Source organism: Pomacea canaliculata, linkage group LG11 (genome assembly GCF_003073045.1).
Source record: "Pomacea canaliculata isolate SZHN2017 linkage group LG11, ASM307304v1, whole genome shotgun sequence".
Lineage (NCBI taxonomy): Eukaryota > Metazoa > Mollusca > Gastropoda > Architaenioglossa > Ampullariidae > Pomacea > Pomacea canaliculata.
In genome coordinates, this window is record NC_037600.1 from 14,775,480 (window position 1) to 14,794,296 (window position 18,817).

Consider the following 18,817-nt stretch of genomic DNA (forward strand, 5'->3'; position numbering starts at 1 on the left):
GGGGGGAGGGAAGTTAAAAGAGAGGGGAAAGAGGAAGGGAGAAAGAAAAAAAAAACTTCCTTACTTTCTTTAGATGCGAAACTGTGAGAAAGTAAAAGGCTCGCGCAGGATGAATAAAAAAAGGGCGAGTCACTCTACCCATACACGTTAGTAAAGAGTGTCCCTGCTCCACCCTGCCTTTCGTGTGGGGTGAGCTGGGGTGGGGGTTGGGGAGAGGCTTGAGCAGCTGTGAGCCATTACGGTAGCAAAGCTGCCTCCCACCCCCTCCATCGTCTGTCTTCTGCTGCTGTTGCTGCCGGCCGTGGTCTTATCACCGTCGTCGATTGGCGCGCCAGACATCTTTGTCTTCGTGATGAGGCTTCAGACCTGCCCTCGCCTGCCGCCTACGCCGTGAGCAGGGCGCCGCGAACGACGATGTCCAGTCCCGGGCATGTATTGCCGAGTTGGAATCAGTTCGCTCATGCGGAAAAATAGTCTGTCTTGACTATTAATTAAGCTGACAAGAGCCCCTCCCCCTTTTACCAGTCATCTCTCCGCTTACAAAGACCTACGTTTCCAGGTATTATTATTGTTATCGCATCTCATCTTCTGAAAGGATCGACAGATCTTACAATCAACAGAAAGAGATGGCATTTAACATCATTGTTCGTTCTCGTAAATTTCAACTGGGTTAATCGTTCGGTTATATATCAGGTTAAGAAGGGCATTGTAACACGGTCCTACACCTGAGTAGGAGAGGAAGCCATTCGATATCACGAAAAGATGTAGTTTGAAACCCTTCAGCAAAAGCGGAGAGTTTGGTGCAGGTGACGGAGGTGCGCACGAAGACATACACTGAGAGCTAACTGGAGGGTTAACGAAAAAGCAGGTAAACTGCTCATAAGACCTGAAGCCCTAACCATTCAGGTAGCTCCTGTGGACGTTCTGAACACCTGGGCCTAGAAACGTCTCGTCCACGTCAGCCTTGTTCGTGTCTTTCATTCCTCCGTTTCATAGGGTGGAGAGGGGTAGCTTAGTTCTTGTGTTTTTTTGTTGTTGTTTTTTTTAATATTCATAAAAGTGGTCGTAAGAACCGATCATTTGAAACATACTGGCTTTGTAGGCGTGCGAAGAATATTACTAGCCAGCACGCAACATACTGCAGTTTTCCCAAAACCAGTAAATGGAAGGTGCGTGGAAGGCATGTTTCGCGGAAGCATCGTCGGGCACTGAGAGAGCGTAGATGCTTTTGGCTCTGATGCAATGGGCTGTGTCCCTGCCCTATCGTGCCTGCGTGTGTGTGTGTGTTTCAAGGCATCAATTCCTCAGAAAGCTGTTAACCCGACATCCAAGAACCCAAACCGACAGTCATGCTCAGTTTCCTTGTGCCACACAATCGCTTGGCAGGCAAGGCCGTATCATGCACCAGTAGGCAGAGGGGCGGGGTGAGGGCTGTTGGTGGAGGAGTAGCCTCATTAGTGGCAGCAAGTCAGAAAGAGCAGAGTGTTAATGAGACCGTGGAAGCTCCAGCGGCGCCTGGAAGCCTCTTCTTGTGTCAGTCGGTACTCTGCTGCATTCTTCTCCTCCACTCTATCTCCGCTATCGCGCTGGCTGCTCACTGTGGGCCAGGTGGGCCAGGATGACCACTCAGTGTGCAGAGAGAAGAGGTGGGGGAGAGTGGACTTCGATGCAAGACAGACGAAACCAAGCAGCCAGTGCTGTATTTGAGTCGCTTGGAGAAATTACTTCGACAACGTCTGCCTGCGTGTGTGTGTGTGAGGGGGGAGGGGCAGGGACCACTGGGAGAGAGAGAGTGCTACTTTTTTATTATTAAGAAGTACTTAATTTGATTTTGATAATGGGTGTGTTTAGGTGGGAGGGGGGGGGATTATGGGTTACAATAGGAGATGTGCTGCTAATTTTAAGGTTTTTTTTTTTTTTTTTAAGGTGGAGGGGGTAATTCATCATTGTTTGGGCTTCACACTCTTTCGCTTTCCGGCCATTATACGAGCTGGAGAAAACAAATAATAAGCATAACAACATAATGAACTTTAAAAAAAAAAAATCCACTAAGCAGGGGGAAGACCAGTCCTGGCTCAGAATTGTTCCTGGAGTGCGCACACGTGATTGGCTGATTTTTCAGACAGGATGGAGAGGATGGGAGGAGAGAAAGAGAGCTATAATTTCAGTACCAGCGCACTGATGGCAGACCGCCACAGGGCTGCTTTGTGACATCGATAACATCGCTGCTGTCGTCGCTGTCGAGCTCCATCGTGTTTCCTGCCGATACTGCCTTCGAACGCCGCCGGCCTCTCTGTTGGCGCCGCAGAGAAAAGCCAGTCTGTGCAGGCAGAGTTCACGCGAGGGGTGGGGTCATCGAATCGCGTGCTCGGTGTACGGACTGTACACGCTGGAATGGCTGCTGTGGGTTTTTTAAATTTAAAAAAATGTTTATTTATTGGAAGCTACTGTAGCTTGTCGAGAAAGTGGGCGTAATTTGTAAAGAGACGTACATAGAAGTCTTTGTAAGTTCATGGTAATCGGTCGAGCAAGGAAGGGAGGTGGGAGGGGAAGGCAATGCATGCACTCTTACGTGATCTACACACTCATGGACAAATAAATCTCACTCTCTCGTGCGTTCTCGTTCGCGAGCGTTTGCCGGAAATGACTTGCGGCCGCTAAGATGTACAGTGATACCTCGGTTCTCGAACGCCTTGACTTTCGACCAAATCGGTATTCGACCAGGAAATTCGAGAAAATTTTGTCTTGGAATCCGAACAAATATTTGGAACTCGAACATCCGAACGTCCGAGATGAGCCGAGTTGAGTCGAGTTGAGCCGAATGGCGTTCATTGGGCCCAGTGCGCCTTGCTTGCATCATCAGTGTGAGTGCAGAGGAGAAAAAAACAGCAAACAATTGACAAATTCTTCCGTAAAGAAATCAGACAAGCAACTGCAGAGCAAGATTCTGATTCACCTCAGCAAAAGATACAGAGAACAGAAACACCCGAAGAGCAGTTACCCTCTGTTTTTATTGAAGAGGACTCCCCTTCAAAACAATAACCATCCCCCTTCCCTCCTCCCTCCACATTCATTCCCTCCTGCCATAAAGTTTGGTACAGGTACAGTAAATGAAACACAATTTACTGTACTGTACTGTACTGTACAGTACATTTTATTTTTTTGTTTTGTTTTAATAAATACACTTTTATTTCTTATTTCTTGTTGAGACTCGTGTTTTTCTACATATTATATACAAATTAGGCCAGTAAATAGGCATTTTCTGGGGATTGGAACGAATTAATCCAGTTTCCATTATTTCCTATGGATTTCATTGCTTCGGTTCTCGAACAATTTGGTTCTCGACCGTCCTCCCGGAACGAATTATGTTCGAGAACCGAGGTATCACTGTACTTTCTGTGTCCGAGCACAGCTTCGTGCTTGGTTGCTGACCTTTGACCCCTCAGCTTTCTGCTGACGTTTTGGCTGCTAGCGTTTAGTTCCGTTTTGGTTTTTTTTTCTGCTGACGTACAGTTTTTTTGGTTTTGGATTTTTTTTTTCAGGGGCTCAGTCCCGTATCTGGCTGTTTGCTTTTTCTTTGGGGTTTATTTTTTTTCCCCTGCCCCAGTTCAGCCCTGTGTATGTTTAGTCCTTTATCTGTCTTGCGTGCAGTTTCTTAATTTTCCTGCTGACGTTCATTGTAGTGTCAGACTGCTGAGAATCAGCTCCGTGTCTGGTTGCTAATGTCCACGTGTCTGGTTGCTAATGTTAAGTCCACTTGTGTGGTTGCTTGCGATCGGCAAACGACTTCGTCTCCAGCCTCGACACCTTGTTGGGTTACCTGAAGCTTCAAACGACAGAAACTGGCGAGGTTCGATCATGTCCGACACACCTTGCGGAAGACGGTCCTCCAAGGGTACATTGAAGGCGGTCGACTGGGTGGGTGACTAAGGTGAGGGAATGGATCAGCTCAAGAGCTCCGCAGGAGTGTGCTATCAAGTCTCTCCTACGACTGGCACCAGTTAAGGGGTGAGAAGAAGGAGAGTTCTGTGTCTAGCTGCCTGCGTTCGGTCCCATGCTAGTGTTCAGTCCACCTGTCTGCTTGCTGGCATTCAGTCCCTGTATCTGGTTGCTGTCGTCTGAGAGACAATCTCAGATGCGGCTCAAACGCTTGTCCCCCGTCTCTTTACAAAGTTATGTATGGTCTGTACCCCAAAGTGCCTGGACATTTCATGGATCGGGCGTGTCCCACGCTCTTCCCCTACTCCCAGATTCCTTTTTCGAAATGATTGGCCGTACTTTACTGGCTTCTAGGAAATCCACAGTTTTCTCTAGGCCGTCGATTGTTTCCCCAGAGTTTTGTATTCAGACTTGTCCTCCGAACCACCAGTTAACGTTCACATTAATCGCAGCCAGCCGATATCTGGAGGTTTGTATACCACGACGAGTCAGAAGGTGTGGCATGCTTGTTACCCAGGAACTCGGTGTCTGCAAAAAGCGAACAGAGGCGCGCTTTTACTTTGACCTGCTGTGGTCTAAAGTAGTTCCACGCCCCACCCCCTCACACCCTGTCTCTGCTCCTCCGTACCGTCTTGTTACCTTTTTCTTTTTTTTTTCTTGTTTCCCAGAGCACGCCTGGGGGAAAAACTAAGAAAAAATGTCTGTCGATACGACTATTGGTAGGTGTGTGTAAGGATTACTTATAAGCGTGGAAGACGTTACATGCCTGTACCAAGCCGTGTGAACAGACGGTTTGTGTCAGACCTTACCAGTGCCTCCCTTTTATCGGTACAGTCGTTTAGCGTCAAAACTGTTAACGAGTATCGTGTTGTGCTTTCTTTTTCCTATTACTTGCTTCCTCCACTCCCTCGCACTTGGATTTTTATTCCTTCCTACTTCGAGCTTTCGATTGTTTCCCTGTCTCATGGGAGTGTTCTTATTTTAGAGTCGACAATGAAAGTTGGTGGAGGGGAAAATACATGCCCCCTAGCAATCCTGACTTAGAGGTAAGGGGTTCACCGTGTCCGTGATATGTTGAAGGCAAACCTTTATTTTTGCATTTTAAAATCTTTTTTTTAATAAATATGTTGGAGGTGAGTGGGTGGGTGAGGGCGGGACAGTGTAAGAAAGGTTTTTTTGTGACGGGCTCGGGGCGAGCTTCGAACCGCACGCCTTCTGGGAGGTGGAGCTCGCGAGCCAGCAGTCCGAGGCTCCACATCAATACTTTCTCATTATGACCGCCTCTCGTTTCACGCTGCCGCCGCTGCCATCAGTCAGGTGAGGTGGCACGTGTCCTGGACGGATGGCATGGCCGGCCCGACTGACGTGTCGTCCATCCTGTCTCACTCACCTGCAGTGGCCTCCCAGGCGCCGCTGCTTTGTGTTTGTGTGGGGGGAGAATGAGGGGTAGGGAGGTGGACAGGGGGCGTGTGAGGGGTGAGGTTCTCTCACTGCACATTCTGTCTTCTGTCTGTGTGTGTGTGTGTGAGAGAGAGGGCGGTGTACCGTGGCCTTGTAGGCTGCCCGGTGTCGGTCGACCCATTTCTTGTTCATCCGACCGCTCACTAACGATTAATCACTCAAGGTCGCCCGGGCGGACACATCCGCAGCGCCTTGTTACACGGCGGTTCGATCGCAATCCTCAGGTGTTTCATTCTGGTTCGATGACCGAGAATAAAAGATTCTTATTGTAGTGAAAGTCACAGCCAGCCACAGCGCCCACACATTCACACAACCTCCCCCGAACCAAGAAGCAGTTTACCCCAGTCACTATGACCTTAATAATGAAAAGGCTTATGAAATAAAAACTTTGACAATATTGATCAAAAAACTATATATATAGTATGCTTGGCCTGAAAGCCTGCATTCCCAGTGACCGCGAGATTGTTTGCTTATGATCTCTGTGGGTAGACTGTGTGTCAGTGTGTGTGTAAGATTAACAGAAACAATTGTATGGAGAATGAATCAGGAGATATAAGGGTGTTTCCCTCCCTTCTTTGCTGTTGACCAAGGTGTCACATTGAGTGTTATTAGCTAATAAAACTATTCTGATTTTGTTTGATTGCGGTTATTAAATTACTTTTGATAAGGTTATCCAGTAAGTGCTGTTAGCATTGACCATTGGGAAATTTTGTGTTTGTGTGTGTGCATGGCATGCACTAAATTATCTTTTTTGTTTCCAGATTCATTGAAGTACTTTGTTACTTAGTAAACTGTTATTTGTGTTTTGTTTTATTTATTGTTAACCCTTTTATATATAATTGTTCACACATTTTGGATAGCTGCATTAAGCCACAGTATACCAAAGTGGACTGAAACCTACTGTGTTTTATCCATTTTAAAAATTATTTTTTTAACATTTATCAGCTGTATCTTATTAATATGTTCCTTTCCTACTTTTGCTACCTTTTTTTGATTCACGAATGTGTGCAATGTATAGTGCAATGTGTGACCCAGTCTTTTTATATAGATTGTTCAGTGTTTGATATTGTACACTCCCACCTCATCTGTTGTTCCTACTAAAGGCGGGCCAGGGGGTGTCCAACGTATCCCAGAATCCTTGCGGTCAGCTGGAGCAGTTCAACAATGGCTGGTCAGCCAAGGTGAAAACTTGGGAGGAGATCGTCTGGGTTCGTGTCAGGGACATTTTTTCATCCCCACTTTCTTGGCAAAAATTCTGCAGTATCTATCTTTTACATAATACTTTCATTGATCTTTCTGTTAAAACTGCACCAAACAACTGAAGCTTTATCTCTTCTGAACTTAAACTAATCCCCCGAAATGGCTGTTGGTGCTAACATGTTAGTAATAATAATAATTAATAAATCCAACATGACAGTTGACAGAATAGTTCCTCAATCTTAGCTCTGCCATTACCTTATTTTCCCAGCATGCTTTTCTCCATAGTAAATTTTTTTAATGTGCTTAACTTTAGACTGAGTTTTTGTGATAAAACCCACCAGAATTTAAGTTACTTTATGCATCTATCTTATTTTTGGTAATGAAATTAAACGTAGTGTAATGAAATGACAAGTTTTTCCTTCATTTTCAACAACCCCCTCCCCCGCCCGCTTTTTTTTACCTTTATTTATTTATTTTTAAAATTTTTTTTGCTAGATAGTATTTGTATGATGCTTGATGAAGCATGATGCTTGCCTTGGCATCTGTTTTCCTTCAGCTGCTTCCTTGTTATATTTTTCTCATTCAGACATTAGGTTTTTCCTTTCACTTCCAATGGTCTTCATTATTTAGTTAAAGTGTATTAAGGTAAATTGTGAATGCAGATCTACCTTCAATTCATCCATACATTTCCATCAGCATTTGCACTGTTGAAAGCAGGATAATTCAGAGTGTGCGTTGTAATAGCCAGGCCATTTTTGGGTCTCTTTGGCCATATGCATTACACAATCTTTGCAAATAAAAATAGAGTACACATACTTCCTGTTTCCTCAGTCATTTTACACCTTTATCCTAGTGGTGAAATATTTTCTAGTCACTGGTCCATTCACTGAAGGAACACTATCAGCATATATCAGCAAACATTAAACACATTCTGTAACTGCTATACTGAAAGAAATTATAAACTGTTTAACTCATTTAAGATACAGCTACTGCATTTTGTTCCAAATCCATATGCATGTGACTATTTTCTGACTATCTTTAAAGCACGCAGCGTACACATGGAGACATAACATATCAAGGCAATTGACAGCTACAGGAACACAAGAAAATTTTACTCATGCATAGCAGCTTATACCACAAACTCATAAGATAACTGTGGGTTGTGTTTATTTACTTTTGCTGGGGATTTCTGCTGTACCTGCTGTCGTTGTCACATGACTCACATTTTATTTGCAACTTAATCATGACCATAGTGTTAATTTTACAGCATTCAAATAATTCTTTCTTGAATTTTTCAAAACTGATGCTTTGTGGTCCATAAGCGAAGTGACTGGCTAAAACTGCTGCATCTTCTTTACTTCCTTCATGTTCTTGACCTAAGCTTGTTTGTGCCACTGCTGTCTGTGGCAGTGTCAGGATAGCCTCTGTAATGCTTTGTACTTCTCTGTAGTACTGCTGTAATAGTGTAGTTGCTGCTGGGTCTTGCTTGTGCTGTCATATTGTCTGATCAAGTATTAGCTGTGCTTTGCATTAATATTATGTTTTGAGATTGTTTGACTAAAAGGTCTTGAATGTGTTCATTTGTTGAAATAAAATAAACTACTTTATAATGCATTGGGATCTGGAACTAACATCCTTTAGCACATTTTTTCATTCACAGTGGAAGCAGTCTTGCTTGACAAAAAAAACAAAGGGATTTATTCACTCTTTAGTATTAGCTCTTATTTCTTATTTATTAGTTCTTATTTAAATAACAGAGTCATTCAAATTTTCCAGCAGCCTAAGTAGATATGCAAGCATGTCTTGGTATAAATACTTGTGTAGTCGTGCATGTATTCAAAGCTTATTAGCTGGATCCATATAACTTTATGAAACTTGGTTGGCAGCTTGAATGAGCCACAAACTTGGTTTGCATACACTCAGGTGTAACAATATCGTACACAAAAAAATGTCAATATTATTCGCTTTTGATGATTAGGTCTTGCAGTTTGCTGGGGGTTGATGAGCAGTCAGAGATGCAGCTGTTGGTGAAAGATGAGATAAAGTTCTCTTAAGGCTCTCTCATGTTGCCTGATCTTCCATGGTTGGATTTTAGTTACATATATTCAACCCACAATGAAGACATTTCTTAGAATAAACAGCAAATCATGTGCTAGTTGCTAGGAGCTCCCATATTTCTGTGGGGGGGGGGGGGGGTCCTGTGCCAATACCTAGTTAGAACAGTATCAGGATGCTTTTTTGGAAAACTAAAAATCAAGGGCCAGTTGTGCAACATTTTTGTAAAACTTAAAAATGTTCTGACACATTTTTCAAAAATTATTCTTATGCCATTTAGATTCTATTCACATACAAAACATTGTGCTGACAATAGTTTCCTCTTATTGAAAACAACTTTGGTTTTAAAAAATAGTTCAAAAGTTGAGGTGGTCACAATTTTTCTATAAAACGGATTATCTAAATAGATTTACAGCCTAAAAGTGTTTAGAATTAGATGTGCAGGTGGCACAAGATCACTGTGTACTTTGAAATCCGACATTGCATGTAAGCTAAAGCATGTCATTTTCTAAGCTTTTTGTTTGAAGATGTATGTCCAGTTTATCGCTAGTGGATCTGTCAACTATATGTCAACTATGTATTTTGTCATTTTATGCCGTTGAAGAAAAGTCATCACATGCAGGGAACAGATCACAGTCATCTTTCTTTCATTAAAGATGAGCAGGAAATTGGCACACCTGAAAAAAGAAATTTGTTATGAGTACAGAACAGATCATCCAGCAGTTATCTTCCTTTTATAAACATGAAAAAGATAGGTAGGAACATAAGACTCAGGTGGAAGTGGGTCATAATGTATCCAGAAGGCACCACATCCAATGAGACAATGATACATCAGAGTTAATTATGATTTCCGCATTTGCTGGAAAGGCAAGAGCTGATGAAATCACAAAGGAGCAACAAAAATCAGACATTCTCTCCTTCTGTAGCATGGATATCGTTCTGCAGAGATTATGCCACACCTAGATGGTTTATTTTGGAAGGAGCACTGGGTTGTGATTACGGTAGTGTGTGCACGTGCTGCTCCCATGCACCTTTGTGTATGCGTATGCGAGCACAGCTCATGAGAAGAAAGAGGGGGATTAGAGTTTAAGCAATTTTTTTAAAATCTTAGCATCGGTATGCAGAAGGCTGTGGGGAGTGCCGGAGAGGGTACTCCAGGTGTTTTGAGTGTCAATTGGTGCTGCACAAAGATGGCTTGAGGGAAGGTGAGAGGTAGGAAAGCACAGAACTTGAATTTTGTTGCCATGCAGGCATACACTTTGAACCCAGAGTGAGAGGGGAAAACTTTACTTTGTGCCTCAAAGTTTTACCAGAACTAATGGCATACAGTTTGTACCAAGAAGAAACCACAGCACTAAAAGAGCATCAAAATTGTTCACAGCTAAGAGGGCCACAATTTGAGTTACCAGATGATCACGATGTGCAGAAATCAGAGTTCTCCCCTGTTTCTTGTTCACTCAGTTAAACCTCACCAAGGCTGTAATATTTGCAATCATGCTTTGGTGTCCTTATAAACTGAATTCCCTTTAAGTTTTTCAAATAGGCATTCTCCAGGCAACCCAATAAGCAGCCAAACCCTCCACCCAGACAAATAAAGGACTTCTGTCTATAAGATCTGTTCTATGACTGGACTTGTGTGGATAGGAACGTTTGCAGCCGGGATCACAGTTTTTCAAATAAATTGTGCATGCTGGAGCAACTTCTTGCTACATATCTTTCATCTCATATGGCATTCTCTAGACAACACTTTTGAATGTTGTGTTGTGTGCATATGTGTCTGTTTGTGTGTATGTCTTTTATTTTCTGTGAAGCGTCATGAGCCAACCCATAGGACCTGGATATAGTGCCATACAAATTCACTCTGTATTATTATCATTAAGTGATCACAATGGACACTTTTCTGAGAGTTGGATGTTGTGGCCATGCTTTCTTTCCGAGAACAGAGTGAATAATTCATATGTTAACTGCCAGACCCTGTTTGTCTTCGTTATGTTTGGATGCATTTGATTTGCACGAAGGATCTGTGAGTCATTTAATGTAGAATAACTCTATAGATAATTGTTTGAAATTGAAAGAAGGCAGCTTGGTTGCAATAACCTAGTAATTAAAGCAAAGCGTCAGTGACCTCCATCTCTCCCTTCAAAAGAATAGAGAAGAGAATGAAGTAAAAGATAAAGACAGGTTTGAAGACATCACAAATAATTCTAAGGGTATAATTATAAGGGAATTCATTTCTTGTCACATTGACCCTTGATCAACCCATGTTAGTGCAGCAGGGCTTAGTATTAAGCATTAAACAGTCAAGGTCCAGTGAGTTAAACCTGTGTGCGTTTGTGTGTATGTTTATATGTATACATAATTAATTTTCATAAAGACTTGTAGTAGTGATATTAAAATATCCATGTCATTGGTTAAATGAGGCTTCATATATGAACATTTAGTTCGATAGTTACATTCTTTTATCCACTAGCTGAAGGGAAGACTAAGCTCAAGATCATAACTACTAATATCAGTTTGTTTACCTTGTTTCTTGTATCATTTGGGTAGGGAGAGTGTAAGACTCATTACCAGTTATTTTTGCATGAGAATATGCCAAATATTTTCAGCTCTTCTCTGCTTTCCTAAAAATGCTTCTTTCTCTCTTTTCTAGTTTTAAATTCAACATAAAAAGATTTTAATGAAGCACTTTCTGTTTGCTTCTGTAAAGTTAAAACTGAAAGACAAGGGATATAGACTTGTGCATTGATTTAGTTTCAATGAATATACTCCAAGAGAAACGTATTGCCCGAAAGAAACTCTTACTCTTGTTTGTATCTCTTTACAGAAGCGCTTCTGCAGAGTCGACCTTTGCCTGATGCACCCCATGACATCCTTGGTGCAAAATGGATGTCCAAAGAAAACCTCTTGACCTGCCAGCAGGATGATGATCCCAACCTTTTTGTCGCTCTCTATGACTTCCAGTCAGGGGGTGACAATCAACTCAGTATTGTAAAAGGTAAGTTTTATATTTATGGCTAGTCCACAAGGAGGCTGTGTTGTAGAAGACAGATACAAGTAATTTTGATGGCCAGGTACATTGGTGTGTGGGTGGGTGGGAGTGAGGATGCGTTGGGCAGGGTGTAGGTTTATATATATAAACATGCTGAGTGCCATTAACATTCATATTTAAAAGACACATGTGGAGAGCTTGAATGGAACAGAATTGGAGATAGAGGACGTGTATATGCATATCATTAAATATTAGATATTTTCTAATTTTATTTACATATTTTAATATGTTGTTTTGTTTGATTCTTACATGTTCTGTTTGCTTGTCTTACTTAAGTTGTCCAATGTTACTTTTTTCACAAACTTTTATTATTTTTATTTTTACATGTGCAGCAAGCAGACTTGATTACTAAGTGTGATATGCTTTACAAACATTATTATTACAATTATCATTATTAATTATTATTATATGATGAGGAGTTGTAGTAGTGTTTATGTTTACTCGCAGAATTTTGGATCTTTTTTTAATAATTGTCCAATTTAAAAAAAACAATGTTCAGTGGAACTCTTAACCTGATGCCATCACAGCAAGGGGTGTGTTTGTTTCAGGGGAACAGATCACCATGATTGGCTACAACAAAGGGGGCGAATGGTGTGAAGTGAAAAATAGAGCCGGAGAAGTAGGGTGGGTGCCTGGCAACTACATCGCCCCAGTGAACAGCCTGGATAAGTACTCCTGGTATCATGGGCTTATTTCACGGAATGCCTCTGAGTACCTCCTCAGCAGTGGCATAAATGGCAGTTTTCTGGTACGCGAAAGCGAGAGCAGTCCAGGGCAGAGGTCGATTTCTGTGCGCTTTGAGGGCAGGGTGTACCACTATCGCATCACTGAAGATGATGGGAAGGTAAGTCTTTGGAGAAGAGATTGACACTGATCGGTCTTTCCTTACCCTGGTTACCCTCAAACCGCTGGTCTTCCCCATCAGCAAAAGGCAGACTGAAGCTGTTCAAGTAAATTGTATCCTGAAAAATGTTAGAGCTGGCAGAGTTTTATTCCCCCCCGGGACTTTTTGACCGGAAAGAAAGTTTTGAGACTGAGTAGTCATTCCTGGGGTCATTAGGATTCAAGTAAAAACCATAATATCGCTGCACTACCAGTACCTTCATGTACTCGCATATCTTTCTGAACTGTTACAACCCTGTCAGGTTAGTGATTTTTACATACACTTTGCATATACTGATCTCGTTTCTGTCTCCTGTATAAAGCTTTATAAATTTTGACATAGCTCACTCTTTGAAATTTCTTTTCATTAGTCCTGTGTGTTTCTTAGAGTTTAAAGGCACATTTCATCTGCCAGTTTCTTATATAATGGTATGCTTTGGTGTTTCTTTTCCCCAGCACCCAATCTCCTGCAGTCTTTCTCTTCCTGCTTCTTTTGTTTCATCTTATTTTGTGTGGATGTGGGGGGTGTGTGTGTCCAGTTTTCTTGTTCACCCTGGTGTGTACTTGGAATGTCCATTGCAATGGATAGGTATTTTTAAATCTATAATATTAATAATCTTTCACTTTCTTCAAAACAGGTGTTTGTAACACAAGAGCACAGGTTCAACACTCTGGCTGAGTTGGTGCATCACCATTCTATACATGCTGATGGCCTGGTCACAACACTTCTCTATCCAGCCCCCAAGAAACAGAAGCCCACTGTTTTTGGTGTTAGCCCAGAACCAGACCGCTGGGAAATAGAGAGGACAGAGATTGCCATGAAGCACAGGCTAGGTAAGCACTTAAATTGAACCCCCTTTTTTTGTTGAAATCAAAACCACATTTGGTTGGGTGAGCTTAAAAAAAATATGTACATTTGTTTTCTTCCTGTACCTATTCTTTTTCCTCTTTTTTAATTTCATTTTGCAAAATTTTTAACTCCACCCTGACGTATTGAAAAGCCAGTTTCAGTAGGGCCTGAGCATTTGTTGCTGACCAGTAGCTGGATTTGCAGTTATTGGGAAAATGTTCTCAAGAACGATCTATTGTTCAGCAATATGTGATTGATAATTATGATTCTGGTATGCTGACAATTACACATTTTGTGAGCATGTTGTCTCATTAACTGATGTTGCCAAAATTTGCTCATTGAAAAAAAATTCTTTAAAAAACCCCAACTAGGGATAGGAGAACGAAACAAAAATATAATTTAATTTAGAAATAGTTGAACTGGAGCTATAAGATATTACATTGCTTAATTTATGGATTGCTTTGTTGCATTTGTGTACTTTAATACTTATCCTATTAGGATTAATTGTGAGGCTTCCAGAAGGAAAGTTTCAGAATGTAATAGGCATCAGTCTCAGACTGTTTAAAATGAGACATTTTAATGTTTCAGGTGGTGGACAATATGGTGATGTTTATGAAGCAGTTTGGAAACGCTACAACAAGACGGTTGCTGTGAAAACACTGAAGGTGATATTATTTGTTTGGTTTTTTTTTTTTTTTAAGCATTTATGATGTCCATAAAATAGATTTAGTTCAAGATACAGATCAGAGATTCCTTCTTCCCAACCTTCACCAAACTCACCCAAACACATTGTCATCTCAGGTTGTTTCAGGACTGCAGTAGGCAGATGCGTTTTTGCAATATGTGATATATGTGATGCAGCCAGACTCTTCATAACTTAGAAGCTTGAAGTCTGGCACGCTTGATCTCTGGAACACAAACAAAATAAAGAAGTGTAGCCAGAGAAAATTTGTTTGACGGCTCAGTTTTGTCTGTACAGGAAGATACAATGGCACTCAAAGACTTCTTGGAAGAAGCAGCTATCATGAAGGAGATGAAACATCCTAATCTTGTCCAGTTGTTGGGTAAGCAACACTCCTCCATACCGCTTCCCCCTCTATCACTTACTCTTCATCTGGAGATGGTCTGGCGGCACAACAGTTAATGCCTGTCACAAATACACTTCAGGATTGGCTGTGATGGGTTCAGATCTCGTCTCAGGCATTCTGTTCTTTCCCTGCATTTGCCATCTTTCCAAGGCTAGCTGCTTTGCTGTGATATAGCTTTAGTTGCTGGGTTGGCATAAAACATCAATTACCTCCCTCTTCATTTGTGTTAGTCTTCAAAGTTTTGTTTAAAAAAGTTAAGAGGAGTGGGGGCGAGGGTGATTTAAAGATCTTTTTTTTGTAAGGTCCATTTTGTCATTTGAGAAAGAGGAGAAAACACATTGGCTTCATTGCAGAGGCTGTGAAGATGTTACAGTTTTGGGGTGGTTTTTTTTTTTCCATTTAGGTGTTTGCACCCGAGAACCACCATTCTACATCGTGACAGAGTTCATGACACATGGAAATCTGCTGGACTACTTGAGGGGAAGCAACAGGGAGGAAATAGGTCCAACTGTTCTCATGTATATGGCCACACAAATAGCCTCCGGTATGGCCTACCTTGAAGTTCGCAACTTTATACACAGGTTCGTGTGGCTGAAATCAACTTTTTTATGTAAAAAAAAAAAAAATCTGTCTTTTGATGATTTCAGGTGCCAGGGGAATCGGACATGTTGTCAGATTTCATAGATACACTTGGGAATTGTCGCTGGTTTACCATGAATTTCAATTTGAAAGGAAGCAAAAACTGAAAAACGGTTGGGTCTGACATAAGTATAGTGAGTAATTTACCACATTTTTTGCAGAGATTTGGCAGCACGTAATTGTCTTGTTGCTGAGGCAAACCTTGTGAAGGTGGCGGACTTTGGTCTGGCCCGGCTGATGAAGGATGATACATACACTGCTCATGCTGGTGCCAAGTTCCCCATCAAATGGACAGCACCAGAGGGTCTGGCATTTAATCGCTTTTCTACCAAATCTGATGTTTGGGGTAAGTAACAGGCACTCTCTGCATTTCCATCTCTAGCGCAGTTTTATCAAGTCTTACATTCTGGATCATTTGTTTTCATGGTGACTAATATTCGAGTGTCTTTTTTATGCTCATCTTTCTGCCAATCACTTTGATTTTAGTGTGCCATTTTGGTCCACTCTTATTTACAGATTGTCAGGAAATACATATTCTTGGTACTTTTTTTTTAGGCAACACCTCTTACATCCAAAGCTTTAAGGCCAAAACAAAGAAAACATGTTATTTTATATTATGCATTGCTGACATTTGAAGGAAACATCATTATATTGACAGGATATGTCTTCCTTGGGGAAATTCTGATGTGTGAGAATTGTTTAAATGGATTAATCTTTATTGTTGTTTCTTCTTTTGGAAATGATAAAGAAGAATCTTGTTAAAGTGGGCTGACCTATGGATTATAAAGACCAGTCAAACAAAAGAGAAGAAAAAATATTAAATTTATTACCTTCATAAACTTTGTAAGCCTCATGAAATTTTCAGACCATTTGACATTCTTGGTTCTGTCCAAATTTCATCATGATAAAGAGGTTTTAGCGTTGCTGGTTTCCTTTTGTTTAATTTAAAATGTGTGACTTTGACAATGTTTGCACCCCTCAGAATTTCCAAAGATGCCTTTGTTCTACTGTAATTTTCGCTTCACAAGTCATTCTTAACTTTTTTTCCTGCTTATTTTTCAGCATTTGGTGTCTTGTTATGGGAACTTGCAACCTATGGCATGTCGCCATACCCTGGCGTAGATTTGACTGAGGTGTACCATCTTCTAGAAAGAGGTTATCGCATGGAACGTCCTCAAGGCACACCAGCTGATATCTACATTCTCATGTTGAAATGTGTGTATTTGCATGAAATGTATGTATGTATATGCAAAATGTGTGTGTGTGTGTGTATATATACAGTTCTTACTTTGTCTCAGTAGACAGTTTTTAGTTTTGCATGCTGTTATGAATTGTTACTTGGGTTAATTGGCACCAGTTTGCAATTTTTCTTTCTTGTGTTACCTTCACCTTCCTTCCTGTGCACCTTACCTATGCACACACATATATATGGATGCATATTCTGCAAACAGGTTGCTAAAGGCAATTTTCATATTTTGATTTTTATATGTTGGTGTAGTTTGTTATCTTGTTACATGGTTGTATTACTGTTATTCTTTAAGGCTGGCAGTGGGACCCGAAGGATCGCCCAACCTTCAAAGAAATTCATTATGTTCTGGAAAACATGTTTGACAAGTCAAGTATAAGTGAAGGTAAAATGAAGTAGTCTTTGTATTACCTAATTTAAAATCACCATCTGTGCTTTGTGATGGTATGACTTAAGGTGTTCATTCTTTGAGATTTTTTATAGACAAGGTATAAGGAACAAGCATTTCTAAAAAGTGTGGTGTGAAGCTTGAATTGTTTAGACATAGTGTTTAAATTAGTTGATTGAGATTTAGAAGCTGTGAAGGAAAATTACAATCTTCTTTGTGAATGGGTATCAAATCAAACTGTATTTTCTTTCCAAGGAAGTCCAAGACAGAAATTTTTCTTTTGCTCATAATCACTACACACATACAAACCTATAAACCTAATATCAACATATCTATATATACACACATATATACAAACGGACAGACGTACATACCCATAGACATTCAATACGCATGCACACCTACACCCTCACACATACACACGAACCTCCTAAGAAGTATGCCAGATAATATGGCAGGCCTATGAGTCCTTATGCCTTTTATTTAGGATGGTGATTGCTGCTGGCACGAAGGACCTCTGGTAGGTAGTTTTTCGCGCATGTGGTACTTCGTAGTGCCTGCCCAAGGGCAACAGCTAAGGTTGGGATGGAGGGTGTGTTTTGTGTATGCACTCTGATAACCCAACAGCAGTTTCTTAAGTGTTACAACAAACAGAAACGTACAGCTCAGTGAAGAACAGTGGGGAAACATTTTCTGAAGCAGAGAAAATACTCATACTAATGGTTCCACTAAACTCAGAACAAAGAGCTGATATGCCTCTACCTTCATGATTTGCTGATATACATAGCATTTCTTTTTAATACCAGTGTCTGATTTTATCCAGCACATACCTTGTATTAAATTTACTATGAATTATGAAAGCATTTGTAAATGAAAACCATGTGTCAGAGAACAATTTTATTTATCTTTTCAGAGGTGGAGAAGGAATTGGAGAAGAATGACAGAAAGGTGGCACCAACCTTACCTTCAAAGAAAAGCCGTAGCCAGCTTACCGACAGTCCTGATTATCCAACAGAGGTTCGAGCCAGTGCTGGTAAGTTGAGGGAATTGTCACCTTTGTGGGAAGTGGGATCACATTTTTCATCCATTCCTGTTTAAGCTGTTGTAAAGTTTAGTTGGCAAGGCTCAGGCTCTTTGCATAAACTGTTTTATAGCTAGAAGTTTGCTACACGAGAAGAGATTTGTTGGATGATGAGTAGGTGTGGATATTGACAAACATGTTCTGCTATTTAGTATTATAATGATCTGATTCATTAGAGAAGGTAAAAGTTGTTGGAAATGGTTGAGGTCTGCCTACCACATGCCTAGATAGGGAGAGCGATGAAGGCTGTGGAACCACTGCGTTTATCATCAAGACAAGTGCAGCACATTCCAAACATTTTGTTCCTGTGCAGGACCCACTCCACCATCAACCAGGAGGGTATTGCCTCTACTTGAAGAGGACCTGAGCAAAGTGTCAGACATTTTGACCAGAAAGGCATCGCAAAAAAAGCGCCCCGGTCCAGTGCCTCCTCGGCGTACTACATCGGTCAAAGAGCAGCAACTGGAGTATGACCTTGACACTGAGCTTAAGTCCCGCATGAAGCTGCAGAAAGCCAAAGTTGAGAATAGCACTGTCACCGAGGAGCAAGAAAATGGAGACCGAACCCCAACAGGGAAACTGGACTCCAAATCCTTGATGGAAGATTCTATTTCCAAGAGCAGTGCGGAGAACTTGAAAGCTGCGCTGATTGACCGGTCAAAATACTTGATATCAGAGGCCAATGCTCGTGGAACACCAGAGAGAAGTAGCGGACGGAAGACTCTCCCAGACAGGAAACCAAGTGCAAGGGCAGATGAGTTTGGTGATGGCCTGAACACGATCGGGGTTGGGCAGTACCCTAAAAAAGCTATCCCTTTGCCACAGCGACCTGGCTTTGGGCCGTTCAAAAAGATGTCTGAGCCATCTCGGCCCACAGAACTGTTACACAGCACGTCCTTGGACGACACTGCTGATCAGCAGCAGGTGAGAGGTGTGGTT

At 41.4% G+C, this 18,817-nt stretch overlaps 1 protein-coding gene across 3 annotated transcripts in view; it reads left to right on the forward strand.

Annotated features, from left to right (window-relative positions):
- Positions 1–18,817, forward strand: part of LOC112574956 (tyrosine-protein kinase Abl-like) — a 30,811-nt gene that overhangs the window by 5,374 nt on the left and 6,620 nt on the right. Inside the window, exons 2-13 of one of the 3 annotated variants that reach the window (XM_025256393.1) lie at positions 6,504–6,608; positions 11,480–11,650; positions 12,253–12,548; positions 13,225–13,420; positions 14,025–14,101; positions 14,416–14,500; positions 14,928–15,105; positions 15,325–15,509; positions 16,226–16,378; positions 16,705–16,794; positions 17,711–17,830; positions 18,192–18,802. In XM_025256393.1, coding sequence (XP_025112178.1) covers positions 6,504–6,608; positions 11,480–11,650; positions 12,253–12,548; positions 13,225–13,420; positions 14,025–14,101; positions 14,416–14,500; positions 14,928–15,105; positions 15,325–15,509; positions 16,226–16,378; positions 16,705–16,794; positions 17,711–17,830; positions 18,192–18,802 — 2,267 coding nt within the window. The remainder of the gene's footprint in view (positions 1–6,503; positions 6,609–11,479; positions 11,651–12,252; positions 12,549–13,224; positions 13,421–14,024; positions 14,102–14,415; positions 14,501–14,927; positions 15,106–15,324; positions 15,510–16,225; positions 16,379–16,704; positions 16,795–17,710; positions 17,831–18,191; positions 18,803–18,817) is intronic. The other 2 variants (XM_025256394.1, XM_025256395.1) reach the window with 2 other exon arrangements.